The 16862-nt window shown below is 38.4% G+C and overlaps 1 protein-coding gene across 15 annotated transcripts in view; it reads right to left on the bottom strand.

Moving 5' to 3' along the window:
- Positions 1 to 16862, bottom strand: part of plekha5 (pleckstrin homology domain containing, family A member 5) — a 342774-nt gene that overhangs the window by 57928 nt on the left and 267984 nt on the right. For 11 of the 15 annotated variants that reach the window (XM_072562215.1, XM_072562217.1, XM_072562221.1 and 8 more), the window contains 4 exons: positions 10228 to 10705; positions 9584 to 9667; positions 1376 to 1495; positions 432 to 485 (listed from right to left, as the gene is read on the bottom strand). In XM_072562215.1, coding sequence (XP_072418316.1) covers positions 432 to 485; positions 1376 to 1495; positions 9584 to 9667; positions 10228 to 10705 — 736 coding nt within the window. The remainder of the gene's footprint in view (positions 1 to 431; positions 486 to 1375; positions 1496 to 9583; positions 9668 to 10227; positions 10706 to 16862) is intronic. The other 4 variants (XM_072562220.1, XM_072562226.1, XM_072562225.1 and 1 more) reach the window with 2 other exon arrangements.

Raw genomic sequence — 16862 nt, 5'->3', positions numbered from 1 at the left:
ATGCAGTTATTATCATCATCCAGTTAAGCCACTTCTCAAATTTCCTTCACTTTTTTGAAGACTGAACTGTATTTAACACAAATAGGCAGTTACAATCATTACAAATAATACGCTTCCATAGAAAGTTCTCAGTGGGTCTCTAAAGAATGAACATTTATGAATTCTGAGAAATCACTCCTGTTGAGTAGATCATCATCAAGTTATAATTTGCTTCATTTTATGGAGAGTAGGGTACTGAGGAACAAGGTAACAAAACATTTAAAACCAAGACTGAAAACACTAGCAGATACATGGTTTAAAAATTCTGCACATTTGGAATAGGTCCCTCTTTTTGCTATCAGGTTAGTTGAGGAATTCTTGGTGACACAGCAAAGTAACTCATGCACTGGGAAACTCAACATTACAAAACAATTAATTTCTAGTACTCCCACCTGATAATCCAAATACATGAGATTTCTTTGAAGGTGATGAATAAGGATATCATTCTAACAGGCAGCAATAAAGAAGAACAGATAATTTAAAATAAGAAAGAGGACAAAGAACAGCAGACTATAAATATTTTTAAAAGGATTCCAGGAATTTAATGAAACATTCACTGACACAAGGTTGCAACAGTAAAAGTACCAGTCAAGTTAAGAAACACCAACTCAGTTGTAAATGAAAAGGCAAAGGCAAATTTAAGCATTTGTTCGAAAAGCACATGGATCAATCTTGAACATGAAAAACTTGAATTGGAAAAACTTGCATGGCTGTGGGAAAAAAGGAGACTGGAACCAATTGCTAGTTCTTTCAAACACAAGATGGACCAAAAGGCCTCCCTCTTTGCTTGAGGTTTCTATTTTCTGCAATGGCAAACTAGGCAATTAAAAATAAATAGTTCTGTCACAAAAACTAGACGTATCCCTCAAAGACACAATTCACTAAACAAGTACTTTAAGTGCTCACAGTTTCAAACACAACATTGATAAGTTCAGCATTTTGATTCTTATCTCCCATCCAAAATATTACACATATTTGTACCAGTAAGTAAACTCTTTTTTACAAAATAGAACAATGGCAAACGTACACAATCAAGGGATTTATGGAAATCATCACTCAATCTTACTAGTACTTTACATGAAAATAAATTCTGCAAAAGCAACCAACTGTTTTTATAAAGATTGATGAAATCAATATAAGATGGAGCAGTTTTGCCATTAGATTCAATAATAGACTAGAAATTTAATCTTACCGAGGCGTTGCATTAAGGGACTACTGCACATGAATATTCCAATTATTAAAAAAAAGTTGATGAGCACCAGCACACAAATCAGTAATGGATGAACAGACCATAAGACAATGGTGGTGGAGTACAATATATTATTTTACAGCTGACCTTGGGATTTGCATCACTGAGGTTCAACTGCATGAGTTGTGCTGCTGTGTGCTCCCGGATGCCGTTTACTTCAGCTTGCTGCCGCCTCAGCTTGATTAGCAGCAGTGTCAACTCCTCTGGCTGCAGGTATGCAGTTTAGGGAGCCAAAAAATGGGGAAAACATGTTAATTTGTTAACTATACAATTGGATTATCTGTAAGTGCACAGTTCTCTGGAAACACTGATCTAAATTTACAGGCACTGCTACATACAAACACACTGTTGGGATGAAGAGCATTACAGATTAAAATTTCACATGATGGCTAATTTTGTTTTGTCAGGTAGCTGCATGTGGACAAAGCAGTATCTGGATACAATACATAATGAATTGATTTTCTTCTTAACATGCACAAAAAGGAAAAAAGTAGAATCATATTTAAACACATTAATAAGCTCTTTCAAAACACATGAAAGTTCATAAATTCTGTGGACACATGGCAGAGCATGTTACATACAGCCCATTGAAAACCTTTCAAGTTTTAGGGGAATTTTATTCAAGATTTGACTGGTCTAGATTGAGTTAAATTTTAATTTAAATGTTAATTGCACGGTGAATATTTTTACACATTTTTGTAACAATATTTGAAATTGTTGGATCCTTTTCTGGATGCTTGATTGAAAGAGTGAAAGAGTCAAAGATATCATTTTTACTCGACTGTCCCTGTCTGAGATGACCAGTGAAAGATACTAGAGTTGAAAAATGTGGTGCTGGAAAAACACAGCAGGCCAGGCAGCATCCGAGGAGCAGGAGAATCGACATTTTGGGCATAAGCCCTTCTTCCTGAAGGACTTTTCCAGCACCACACTGCAGCATCTGCAGTCCTCACTTTCTCCCAGTGAAAGATACTAACTGATTAATTTCTTACCTCCAAGCTCAAATTACCCTTTTCATGAAAATTAAATTGTCTTCAAAATGTCTTTCAAATTTTGAGCCCCAATCATGAAGAACTTAAATGGAATATTATAAATTGTGGATGAGAGTGCATTTTTTTTCCCGATTTAGCTAAAGATCTTAAAGGATTTATTCCTGAAATTCCATTCTTTTAAAGTCAGAGGTTATATTTGTAGGTTTAGCGAAAAAGAAATCAAAATTATATGAACAGATCCACTTAATTTTCAATTTTATTTTGAGTTGAAAAAACTTACATTTATGTCACGGCTTTACAGCATCCCAAAACATGGTACAACTAATGAAGTATTTTGAACTGCAACTAATATAAAGGAGTGAGATGATGTACATGCACAGGTAAAAGACACATGGAAAGAGGAGAGAATAAATGAACCAGACAACATATTCCCATTACAGGACATACAGGGACCCCTCCCCCTACTGCAAGTAGTGCCAAAGGATCTTTAATGATATCCAGAAAGCGCAGTCTGCGTATTGGATCATTATCTTGTTTGAAGCCCAGCACTGATTCAGTACTGCAATGAAATGACAAGCCAGAATATGCGCTCAAGTCTCTTAAGTCCATCAACTTTCTGATTTAGACACAACAGTGCTCCTGCTGAGCTAAGGTTGAAAACACAAAGAGATGCCTGACCTAAATATTTGTATTTCCATTGTAGATCTTTATATGATAGGAACTCAGACTCGAAAATTCAGGTCTAAAGGCTTATACTCTGAACAATTTCACATTGATTTTGAATAGGAAATTATTAGGCTGAGAATTAGGCACCGTCGAGGGGTGCCTTACACATTAGCTGTTCTCTGAAGAATAAATATTGCATGCAAGTCAAAATAAAATTAACTTTTTTTTCCCTATGTAGATATTGTTAAGCTATAGCGTCTCCATAGTAATGAAAAAAAATTGTCCTGGTGCATTTCTGCAATTTTTCTCGTGCTTTTATCAATATAGTTAAATTTCCATTTCTATTCTAGTCTTCTGCCAAAGTCCAGTTTTTTAGGGCTTATAGTTCTTTTAATAAACCTTCACAAATTATAGGTGAAAAATTAATTTTGGTCACGCCTGATCAATTTATATAATTTAAATGATTTCACTGTCTGAAACTGAGTGACTTTCCACATGCTATCGTCCAAATACCCTTCTTATTAACCATACACCATATTCTTTGGGCACACACTTGTCTGATCCTGGCTTGATTCTCCTGCTCACCACAGGCAAAAATACTCAGTACTGTTAGGATATCCTAGGATTCCTCATGTTGGCACCAAATTTAAAAGGCTGCCGTGTACCCGGTCAAGCACCAGCTGCCCTACACGATGCTTGACATTTTCTCAGGACATGGCAGATAAGCAGATGTTTGCATGTCACTGTGCAGACAGGGACCTGGAATCCCTGATGGATGGGTGATGCAAAAGAGGATGTCATCTTCCCTTAGGACCAGCAGAGGAGCCCAAGTCACGAGGCCCTGCCAACCTGGTCTAAGGTTGAAGCATATGCAGGTGCTGAGAGGTTGGGTCGGTGGAAAGGTATCTAGGACCACAAAGTATAACATCAGAATAAGGGGCTGCCCATTTAAGATAGAGATGATGAGGAATTTCTTCCCTTAGGGTTGTGAATCTGCAGAATCCTTTACTGCAGAGGGCTGTAGAGGCTGAGTTGCTAAGTATATTCAATGCTGAGATATACTGATTTTTTAATTAGTCAAGGAATCAAGGGATATGAGAAAAGCCAAGAAATGGAGGTGAGGATGTTTATCAGATCAGCCATGATCTCTCTGAATGGCAGAGCAGACTCCACGGACTAAATGGCTACTTCATTCAGTTAGTTTGTCCTCTGATCATAGGAGCTATGCAAAAACAGCATTGTCATGAGCAACACATTGTAACATTCAATTATGGATGCTTGGAAACAAATGCTGTAGTTTAGTCAGAGGAAAAGACTTGAGTCATCTGATCCAAGAGAAAAAAATAACAGGCTTTTTGTCAACTTCTACTTTTATAACATGTACTATTTCTCAATAAAATGAAAGCAGCCCCAATGATAGTTAAAAGCAGAATTGTGATTAGATTGACTGCAAACAATGAGGCTATTATGATGTAATGGCTGCCAAATACTCCCACATGATTTCAGGAGGAGATAGAATTGGTCTGCAATTCGAAGGACTATTATCAGGTAATTAAACAGCACACAAGGTTACAGAATAGACTTAGTCCAGTCAGTGCATCATCCACTGCACCAACTGACAGCTGTGTGCATATAATTCTGTAGATTACTGAGAAGAGATGGCATGACAGGACTCATATCAGTCCATTTTTAAAACACTACGGTATTCTGACTGCAATACACAATAGACAACAGTAAAACTTGTCACTTCTTTCCCCTACAAATGGAGCAATTTTTTGTCTCTATCATTATGTCTTTCTCTATCTATTGTTTCCTTTCTCCCCTTTTTTGACAAGTCTCTGAGTGTCACAACAATATCCAATTAGATTTATACAGCTCAGTTAATGTATCAAAACCTCCCAAAGTACTCCACAGGGTCTATTATTTGACACAAGCCACAAAGGAAAATGTTTTCTTGATGAAGTGAAAAGATATGTAGGCTGATAAAGAGGTTTAAAAATGGAATTCCAGAGTTTAAGCCCTTGGCAGCTGAAGGTATGGATTCTAAAGATGGGACAATTAAAATCATGGAATAGTGAAGAGAACCGAATTGGGGAGGTATGTTACAGAAATTGGGAAAGGTGAGGCTATGAAAAGGAGGATAAGAATTTTTAAATCCTGACATAACTCGAGAGAGAGACACATAGTAGCTCACAAAGCACAGAGATGATGGGTGAAAGTGACATGTTATAAGGGAGGATACAAGTTGAAGAATTTTGGATGAGTTTAATATAATGGATTGGAATAGTTACTCTAAAGGTGACAAAGCAATTGTTAAGGATTACTGCAGTTCATAAGCTAAGGCAGAATAAACTTCTGATGATCAAAAGTGACAGTCTCTGCAGTTGTTAATCATCTCAAATCTGCAAATAGTCTGATTTGGCATTACGAGAGAGAGGTATACAGTGAGTAGCAAAGATATGGATTTTTTTTAGCACGGGACCAAAGATGAGGATTTAATCTTAATATTTAACTCGAGGAAATTGGTGCTCATCCAGTACAAGAGGTGAGACGAAAAATGTATAAATATTAAATAGTGGAGATATTGTTCAAGGTTTGCGTGAAAGTTTGCAGCTTAGATGCCAGTTGAGGTAGTTGTGGGTATGTTCGCCAAGCTGAGAAGTTGTATTGCAGACATTTCATTCCCTGTCTAGGTGACATCTTCAGTGCTTGGGAGCCTCCTGTGAAGCGCTGTTGTGCTGTGTCTTCTGGAATTTATTTGGCTCCGTTGTTGCTGCTTCCAGTTGTTCGGTGCAGTGGTCAGTATATTGGGTCTAGGTCAATGTGTTTATTTATGGTGTTCATTGAGGCAGACAACTAGCCATTCACATCCATGAACACCAACTAGCTACTAAATGCCGCGACCAGATGGCAAGTACCACAAATTCAACTGGGACAAAACTACTATAATAGGACAAGCTAAACAAAAGGACAGCCAGAGAATTTCTGGAAGCATGGCACTCAGCCACGGGCTCCATCAATAAACATATTGACCTAGACCTAATATACCAACCACTGAATCGAACAACCGGAAGCAGCAGGAATGGAACCAAATAAATTCCAGAAGACATAGCAGAACAGCGCTTCAAAGGAGGCCCCAAAGCACTGAAGATGTCACCTCGACAGGGGAAGAAACATCTGCAAATCAACTTCCTAGCTCATTAAACATATCCACAAATACGGCTGTGGGGATATTGATCAAGGTGCTGGCGAGGACGAACTGATGTGTTATCAGCATACGTGCAAACTTGGCATTGTGTTTTTGAATGTTTTTGCTGAATGGAAATTTGGAGATATGAAATAGGAGCGAGTCAATGATAGATCCTCGGGCGAAATAGATACAGGTGAGGAATGAGGAGAAGCCATTGCAGATAATTCTTTTGGCTATGACTGGATAGATAAGAATGGAACAAGTGCAGATTTACAAGTTGGACAATGGGAAAGGAGAATGCTCCAATCAATTAAAGTTGAATGTCAGATGTCTTTTCCCTAGAGTGGGGGATTTCAAGACTATATTTTTAAGGTGAGAGAAGGATTTAAAAAGACATGAGGGGCAATTATTTTACACAGAGTTCTTCACATGTGGCATAAACTTCCAGAGGAAATGATGGATGCAGATGCAGTTATAATATTTATAAGACATTTGAATAAGTACATCAATAAGAAATGCTTGGAGGGATACGGTCCAAGCACAGGAAGGTGGGACTAATTTAGTTAGAGACTATGGTCAGCATGCCTTGATGGGTCAGTTTCCATGCTGTATGATTGTATAACTAAAGCTGCACACCATGGTCACAGTAATTTATGATGATGTTTCTTGATAATAAATTAAATAACAATACATTATTTAAAGTCTGTTGCAAAAATGTTAGTATTTTATATACTCATGTAGTTTTCGGCCAATGCTTTCATATTCCCCAGTGACAAAAAGTCTCAGTGAAATCCCTCTCTATGCCATATCCACACAAAATATAAGCAGCATCTCCCTGCCCTTCAGTCCCAATACATGCACAGTGATCAGCCCCTCTCCCTCATTAGATAGTACCAGGCTTTAAGAGGTATATTTTGTTTTTTTTAAATGAAGAAAGGTTTAGACAGAGGTCACAAGTAGTCTGTTCCAAGCCAATAAAGTTTGTGTGTTCTTGGGTTTTTTTTTAAAGTTGTAACAATAGAAGCAGCCTGAATGGGTGAGTCAAGCTCCCACAGAACGAGGATTTTAGTTTAACTTTCTGTAGCTGTTCGGTTTGGAAGATGCTATACATCTTTCCCTGCCACAGAAAAACAGTTCTCTCTCTCTGAGTTTTCTCTTGACATTCTTTCCTCCTGGACCGGAGAAACATTGCATGTGAGGCACTACTGAAATTGCCTCTGTTTATGGGATGTTACTATCTTGGAACCGCTAATCAGTGGTAGTTAACATATATATTACCTTGTTTAATATTTCAATAAAGTTTGACTAACTGAATTGTATCCGGAACACAATGCCTTACATGTCCTTTTAAAATAAGAAAAATTTGGGGTTTAGGTTATCTTCTTATTACATTTTGAGGGGACGTGATCTGGTCCATAAGACTCACTACACACAGAGAGAAATCAGTCACTCTGTCATCACTACCTCCACATGTTCCCCGCCCAGTAACGAGACCAAAGCTCAAGTCCCAGATTTCTAAACAAGCACCCAAACATGTGAAAACTATTATGTATGTTTGAATAGTCTGGGACTATTCGACCTTGTCACAGAATAGTCTAATGTGCAATTTATTCACATGCAAACATATAAGCTCTGCACCCTACATTTAATCTCAGTTCTCATCATTTCTTTCTGAACAGATTTTTGTGTCTGACACATTGGAGTTACAGATCACAAACAAATTTATGAGTACAGGCTACATATTAACTGAAACAGTAATGATTTTTAGTTGATTTTGCAGCTTCACAAGTAGCAACGAAGAGAGTTAAATGGTCACAGATGTTGCTTGTGAGGCAGAAACAGGACACTAAATATCATAATTACAGTGGTTAAGGCGATGCCTGTGTAAGTATTACATTGGACTGAATTGCTCTGATCCAATTACATCACACCATCATACACTCACTATCTCCCCACTGCCCCCACATCACCCAGAGGAGAAAACTGGGTCTGAAGGAAATTAAAAGGGAGGCTAGAGGTGGAATTCAGATGAAGCACAATAGTTATTCTGGGGCTCTGAGCATTTTACTCTTGATCAGTTTAAAACCAACAACTAGAATCATTTAATGTTCTTTAATGAGTTATTTAAATTCAAAGTTTGAGAGAAGATTTGTAGCTCTGGTGCTTGTTGTTGTGGTTCTGTTCGCCAAGCTGAGAATTTGTGTTGCAGATGTTTCGTCCCTTGTCTAGGTGACATCCTCAGTGCTTGGGAGCCTCCTGTGAAGCGCTTGTGATATTTCCTCCGGCATTTATGAATGCCGGAGGATATATCACAGAAGCGCTTCACAGGAGGCTCCCAAGCACTGAGGATGTCACCTAGACAGGGGACGAAACATCTGCAACACAAATTCCCAGCTCGGTGAAAAGAACCACAACAGTTATTTAAAATGTTTAAATATGGCAAAGATTTCAAACACAAGAATGGAACAAACAGGAATAAGACCTGTGACAATAGAAATGGTGCAATGCTGATATACTAAAAAAGAACAGAGGAACCATCAGCTACAGAAACCACAAATCCCTTGACTCCACCGTCTTGGGACACTTCATTCTCATTCCTTTCAACATTCATTAGATATTTATCTACATTCTTTTTAAATATCAATAGCTACTTGGAATAATACAGTTTATATTATAACCAGCCTTTGCTGTACAACAGGCAGACTGAAGCAGAAACAGCAGAAACAGCAGAAAGCAGCCACTCACTTTTCTGGCTAGCTGCATAGCCTCCCTTTTTGTTATGACTTTTATTTCCTCTAGATCCATGCTGTACATCTCCATGACTTCCAGATTTCCTGTACTCAGCAAGTACATCACTTGCTTCTTTCTGCTCGTACACATTGGCATAAGTATCCCAAGCCCACTTGGCAATCACAACTGGAGAGGTTACAGCATGCTTTGGACTCACTATTTGTCCCTTTGTTTGAAGACAAGCATTCAGTAAGTTCAGGGCTGCTCTGCCAAAATTTCTTGTCTGCAGTCACCATTGCTGCCTTCGAAGAGGGGGGAGCTCATGATCTGAAAAACCATCTAGATGACACCATTAGGGATCTCAAACCACAGCTTGGGAGCCTTATTACAGATACAAGATTTTAGATAAAAGATTTGAAGCTGCAATGTGTTAACGAACACAGACAGACCTAGAGGTTAGATATGACCAATTATGGCAGCTTTAATACTTAGTCAGAGCAAAATTTGCACCTCTAAACAAATCATAATATTGCTGAAGTTTTCTCCATTTCCCTTATTAGGTTCTTTTCAACATTTATAAATGATGGTGGGTTAATTCATTCACAGAATTAAATCTGCTAAAACAGAATGCAGGCCTAAATGATCAATTTCATGAAAATTTTCTTCAGATGAACAAATTTCAATAATGCGCCCCATTATCAAACTCAAATGACTCACCGTTTTGCCTTGCAAGCTCTCAGGTGTAATGGTTTGCACAGGTATATTAGCAGGCATCGATCTTCTGTCTGGTGGATAGATAAACTAAGAGAAGGAATAAAAACAATTCTACATCAGTGATGTTTCTCCCATCCTCCTTTTTTTCATTTATAATCTTTGGGAGTTCACTGTATTCCAGCAGAAGACCAGTCCCCAAAACATCACCAAAGTTATTCTACAAATTATTGAACAGATAGGAATCAAGTGGGACAAAAAATTCTCACTTTAATATGTTGGATGAAGATTCCTCAGAGCCTAGCAAGGACAGGACATGTGATTGTTGAAGAACCATGAATCATTTGCTATAGTACTATATTTTAATGATTCACTGTGTGACTAATAGATTAGAAAATATCACTCCCACTTTAAAATGGGTGCCACCTTCTCCCCAATAAAAATCAACAGCCAGATAAGTTTTGATTTCCATAGCAGATTTTTCACTTGGCACAAAAGATAACAGAATATTGTAACACCATTATCCTGGTACAAAAATATACTATTGCACTTTAAAAACCCACAAGCATTAAGCCTTGTAAATTAGCTGAATCTAGCTTTTAAGAATAGAGACTCAGGTTGAATGGCAAAACCAAGGAAGGTGTTTTTACCCTGTTGACAGGTGTCCTGTGTCGCCGAGATTTCATGGAATCAGTGGTCATGTCTCCTCTTAAAACAGGTGACAATACTTCTGATCTTGATTCAATGTTGTAGGACCTGAGGGGAGAGTATACCTGGTAGGGGGCCAGTGAACCGTGAGAAGGTGATGGAGGAATAGAGCGTGACTGTTCAACAATATTCATCATGGTGACAGGAGTACTTAAAGTACCATGCCTGCTTAGTGTCCCATGCTTATGGTAGACCTGACGCTGTTGCCATTCATATAGTTGCCACATGGTATCATCCCGCATCGATTTCCGTTTTTCTTCTAATGACGGTGGTCGAAGGACCCTATCGTATGCAGAAGGTGACACTGAACAGATGCTGTCAGGTCTTGTACGACTGTGATGGGGCATTGTTCTGTAACATGGCATGACCTGAGTCCGATAGCTTGGCAGGTTCCTTGGTAATGTTTGATAACAGGCGATGCTGTAAATTAACAGAAATTTCTCAGAAAAGTTTACACATTGATTTTGAAACATAAATCTTTCAATTCCCTCACAGTTTTCTTTCCTCAATTTCTTCATGTGGTGAATTTGACACAGCATCACTTGTGAAATAGAAAATGAACAGAGTAAAGAGTTAATTAGGAAATTGTGGATTATCAGAGGTAATACTTTGGGAAAAGAGAATGGAAAAAAGAAAGAAATCTAAGCTCAAAAATAAATCAACAACAGTTCTGATAAAATATAATCGGCCCCAAAAAATTACCTCTTTTCCTCTCAACACAATAGGTCTGACCTGCTGAGCTCTTTCAACTCTTACTATATGTATTTCAGTACCTGGTGGGCTAATACAGCACACCAATCTCAAGAACAAATCTGTACAACAGTATTAGGACAGATAAGGTCATAAACAACACCTTTACTCTGACTTTGCTTCTACCTGGAACAAAATGCATCTTCAGTGCACCCTTAAGTGATTCATAAACATTTCATTTTTACTGAAGTACAAGCTGACACATGGAAAAGTATTACAATTCAACTTACATGTGTACCAAATATCACAACCAGAAAAGCTGCTGTAATGGAAAATGTTTCTCATTGAATTAAGGCCAACACATTCAAAATGAAAACTAAGTTGGGAGCACATACTTTGGGAAACATACTGTAACAAAATGTTGATGATAGTTGAAAATAGCAATCAAAAATTCAAGCAATTTTTTTTGGCTTAGATATACATTAGTTTTGTAATCTAAGTGATGTTTGAAAATAACACCCTAACTTAAGGATAATTTTATGAAACATGGTTGATTGCAGAGGGCAAGTTCTTTCTTTATCAATCTGCAACATAACGACACAGAAATGATCCATCATCTGTGCAACCATTAAATGGGAAAGCCACTTTCATGCTGGATCTGTGACTTACCACATCAAAGATTTGAAATGAACTACATTAAAAGTAGTTTTCAAGACTGCAGCACGCTTCCAACATCTGGAGAGAGCAACACGTAAAACATGGTCTTCCAGCACCCAGGTCTGATTTTAAAAACAGGTATCCTGTGGAGGTCACTTGTCACTCTCTCACAAATGAAACTGAAATCTACAAGAGACTTTAGATAATAGTCAAGCTGAGACTTTCTCCATGCTTCTATTGCTTTGTCTTCACCATTTCTCAATGGATCATGGCACATGCCTTGATATATTCCCTTTAGGTGACATCTAACAATGGAGCACAAGTCATCCAAGCAACAGGTATATTATAACTTTCACATGCACAGCAGATCACAGTAACAGAACAAATATAACAAGCAAACTATGACTGTCCAGAGGAAGAAGTGGCCATTACAGGCTTTTTTTTAGTACTTGGTCTATGTTGCAACAGGTAGCTCAATTACACAGTGGTGCTACTATGTACAATTAACAATTACATGTGCTTTCTGTTCTATAGTTGTGTTGTTTATTTGAAGCACCTGGAGTTTGGTCAGGCAAAGGGCATGATGTGCCACAATGCTGAATGAAGAATTAAGGATGTACAAACTAACAAATATCAAATGTATGAACTAATAGTAAATATTATATACATTAAGAAACAAAATTCCTATATTTAGAATGTTGAGCAGAAACAGAGTATTTCATTCAGTGAATGCATCAAATTTATCCCTTATTCAACTTTTTAAAATTTGGTCATGGGATGTGGGTGTTATTGGTTACAGCAGCACTTACAGCCCTCACCTAATTGCCACTGACAGCTGCAACTGGGTGGAGTTGTAGGCACATCTATGTGCTACCAAGAAGGGAGCTCTAGGATATTGATTGAATAACAGTGCAGAAGCAACAATATAACTCCAAATCAGGATAGCTCATGGCTGAGAAAGAACCTTGTTGTTGGTGTTTTTTGCATGCATCTGAAGCCCTGATCTTTCTAGGTGTTGATGTCATGAGTTTGGAAGGTGCTGTTTCAGGATCCTTGACATGTTGTGATAGTCACATTGATGCCACTGGACATTGGAGCACAGAATGAATGTTCAAGTTGTTGGGTTGTGCCACTGAGCTTCGTGAGTATTATTGGAGTAGTTAAATGGAAAGTATTCCATCATGTTCCTGACCTATGTCTTGCAGATAAGGTCAGGCTTTAGATATCAGGAGGCAAATCCATTTGCCTCAGAATTTCAATCCTCTGACCTGTTCTTATAATCATAGCATTGAACTGGTCCAGTTCAGTTATTGATCCACAGTAATCCCCAAAATAGTGATTTTAAGTGATGGTAATGCCATTGAATGTCATGGGGAGTTTCTTGGAGATAGTTTTTGCCTGGTACTTATGTGGCATGAATGTTATCTGTCAACTATCAGCTCATTTCTGGATGTTGACATGTCTTGATGCACACTGCCTCCATATCTGAAGATTTATGACAAGTACTGATCATTGTGCAATAATCAGTAACATCTTGATTTCTGACCTTATGATGGAAGGAAGCTCATCAATAAAGCAGCTAAAGTTGGCTGGACCTAGGGTATTACCCTGAGGAATTCTTGCTGTGATGTCCCAGGGCTGAGATCATTGGCTAACAAAGTACAACAATCTTTGTTGTGCTCGGGATACCTCTAAGTAGGGATGGGCTTTCTCTGATTGCAGACTTGCTTGGGTTTTTCGAGGCCATTCTTCATCAAATGCTGCCTTGGTGATAACTCCTATTTTACCTTTGGAATTCAGCTCTGTTGTCCATCCTTGGACTAAGAATTTAATGAGGGCAAGAGCTGAATGGCCCTAACAGAACCCGAACTGAGCAGGTTATTGCTGAGCAAGCTGACTGTACTATTGACAAACCCTTCCATTGTCATACTGATGACAGAGTTAGGCTGATGGGGTAGCAATTAGTTTGGTTGCATTTGTCCTGTTTTTGTAGATAAAACAAATCTGGGCAATTTTCAAATTTGCTAAATAGATTTACTGACGTTGCTATAGTGGAACAGTTTGGCTAAGGGTACAGCAAACCCAGGAGCTCAATTTTTCAGTACTATTACTAGAATGTTATCAGATCCCATTGCCTTTGCAATAGTTAGTTCCTTTAGCCACTCCTATTACATGGAAGGAATCAGGAACCTCAGGAGAAAATGAGATAGATCACAAATGCAGCACTTCTGGCTTTAGACACTCAAAGCTCTGCAATCCTAGTACATCCATTCATAAATAATGCAGGAGAGTTAAACAACCATAATCAGGGAAGATGCTCCATGAGTAACCCACCTTCAAAAATAGAGAATGTCACACAAGATGTCACCCTAGCTTCAAGGCCACCAATACTGATAATTGTATGTTAGAATGGCTACAGTATAGGAGCCTCTTTGACCCTGCAATACTATGTCAACTCTTCAAAAGAGTTGCGCCATTGCCCATAATCCTGTAAGAATTTTTTGATCTTCAGGTATTTATCCAATATCCTCTTCAAAACCACAATTAAATCAGTCACCTCTTCAGTCTGAGGTGGTGTAATCCTGATCTCTCGCTGTGCAAGAAAGATTTTGTGTGTACTGATACTGGTTCTTTTTCACCAGTGTTCTGTGATTCTCAACCCTTCTGCTAATGGCAACAGTTTTAACCAGATTCATTTGATTGTTAAATTTCCCAGCTGCTTGGTGGGATTTGAACTCATGCCTATAGATCAATAATCTAGGCTTCTGTATTACCAACTAGGCCAGTAAAAGAATCGCTGTGCTGATTTACCCTTTGTGACAGTAATTCTACCTAATAAAAGAAACCATGGTAGTTAATAAATTGCTTTTTCTTCCAGTTCCCATTTAGCCTGGACAGCAGTGACATATGAGAGAATACAGATACAATGCCAGCTGCCTCCAGCATCATTATCAAGTGACATTTTGTACATATGAGCCCAGACAGTGGGTACTGAGAGACCTTTCAAACCAGGGGATCACAGCTGAGCCTGCCTTCAACCTAGTTTGACAGATACACTTTCTAATAGTAATCCATAGACAGCAAATTGTTGCAGTGAGATTAACTTATTCAGCCAAGCAAATATAAATCTTACCTGGTCTGTAGGATTTAGTGGCAAATGACAAACATTACACATGAAGACATGGTATTAAATATAAAGTTCTGCCAAGTATTCCTGTGAAATTCTTTGGATCAGATTTTGCTGAGCTTGCCACCTCATGAAATGCCCCATTAGTTAGACTTAAGCATATTTGGGTTTAATGTTTTTCTGCCCATAAATTTGCTGGAATAGTGCAAATTGATAATGATGCAATGACGGTATCTGGCATGGTAGTGACCAATGAGAATTATTTTGGTTTAAACAACGCATAAGAATTAGGAAAAATGCACAGAAATGTCTGATGAGGAGAGTGAATTTGTGTGTTAATGTTAAATCAGGCACAGAAAAGGAATAAAAAGGGTGGTAAGATGACTTCCTAGGGTGGGATTTACTTGAATTAATGGTAGCCCTTGGGCAGTGTTGTAGAACAGGGAACCTAGGGGTGCAGGTACATAATTCTTTGAATTTTGTGTCGCATATAGACAGGATGGTTAAAAAGGTGTTTGGCACACTTGCCTTCATTGCCTCGTCCTTTCAAGTATAGGAGTTGAGAAGTCATTTTGAGATTGTACAGGATATGGTGAGGTCGCTTCCGGAATACTATGACTTGTTATAGGAAGGATATAAGCCGGAGAGGATTCAGAACAGTTTACCAGGATGTTGCTACGTATGGAAGGTTTGAGTTATAAAGAAAGGCTGGACAGGCTGGGACATCTTTCACTGGAGTGTAGGAAGTTGATGGCAACCTGATAGACGTTTATAAAATAATGGGAGGTATAGATAGAATTAATGGTAATTATCTTTTGCCTGGGATGGCGGAATTTCAAGAGTACAGGCACATTTTTAAGGTGAAAGGAGGGAGAGTTTAAAAAGACATGAGGGGCAATTATTTTACACAGAGAGTGGTCCACGTGCGGAAGAGGGTACACGATTTTCTTATAACACGATAACTCCATCCCCATGTGATTCCACGTTATAAGAAAATCGTGTAATAGCAGCACCATTGAAAATGATGGGACCATAATTGCATTACAGCCAATACAGGTAGGGAAGTTCATGTTCTACAAATAATGGTCTAAATTCTTCAGTCGCATTATAGTCAATTCATGTTGAATAAACGCACATTATAGCAGAACCGACTGTAAAATTAATTCTTTTAGAAGATATTTGAACAGGTACATGAATAGGAAAGGTTTGGAGGGATACAGGCCAGAAGCAGGCAGGTGGGATTAGTTTAGTTTGGGATTATGTTCATCATGGAGTGGTTGGACCGAAGGGTCTGTTTCTCTGCTGTATAACTCTATTTCTATGACGAAAGTAAACTATCTATCTCATCCTTTTTAACTATTCGGGAGCTTTTTGAAATAGGTGATTGCATTCTTCTCCTCCTTGTGCACCTCTCCACTGTTGTCCAATTGGGTTGGGGCTGTAGTCTTCTGGCTTCAATTCTTTGCTAATTATATCGAGGGCAGAACCTAACAATGCTTCACTTTCCAGTTCCACATAATCACTTCTGGTAATCAAGGATTTACTTTTGGTTCCCTCTTACCTCTCATTGACATGCTGCCAATCAGTGACACTCTCTGAAAACTCAGAATTCATTTTCACATGTGCACTGACAATACCAAGCTCGATTTCACTGCTGCTTTTTTCAACTCCTTCACTGTTGCTAGAATGAAGATTTGTAAACTCTTCATTAAACTTTATCTCTCTCATCTCCCTGATGAATGATATTATACCTGATCCCAAGATGAGCTTCCAACTATATATCTACACAGATTGCCTATTTCCATCTTGTTAAAAATCACACAACACCAGGTTATAGTCCAATAGGTTTGGCGATCCTCTCCACTTTGAACCGGCAGTTGGTGGCGTTGATGGTAGCCATGATGTGGAGGTGTCAGGTTTGGTCTATAACTTGGAGTTGTATGATTTTTAACTTTGTCCATCCCAGTCCAATAACCTGCATCTCCACAGCATATTTCCACACACACGTTGCTCATCTGCCCTTGCCTCAAATAATCTGCTACTATAACACTCAATCTAATGTTCTACAAACAGAATTAATTATCCTGATACACTTCCTATAGC

This window comes from Chiloscyllium punctatum, chromosome 44 (genome assembly GCF_047496795.1).
Source record: "Chiloscyllium punctatum isolate Juve2018m chromosome 44, sChiPun1.3, whole genome shotgun sequence".
NCBI lineage: Eukaryota > Metazoa > Chordata > Chondrichthyes > Orectolobiformes > Hemiscylliidae > Chiloscyllium > Chiloscyllium punctatum.
Note: the sequence above shows the minus strand (reverse complement) of the source record. Positions and strands in the feature narration are given on the sequence as shown.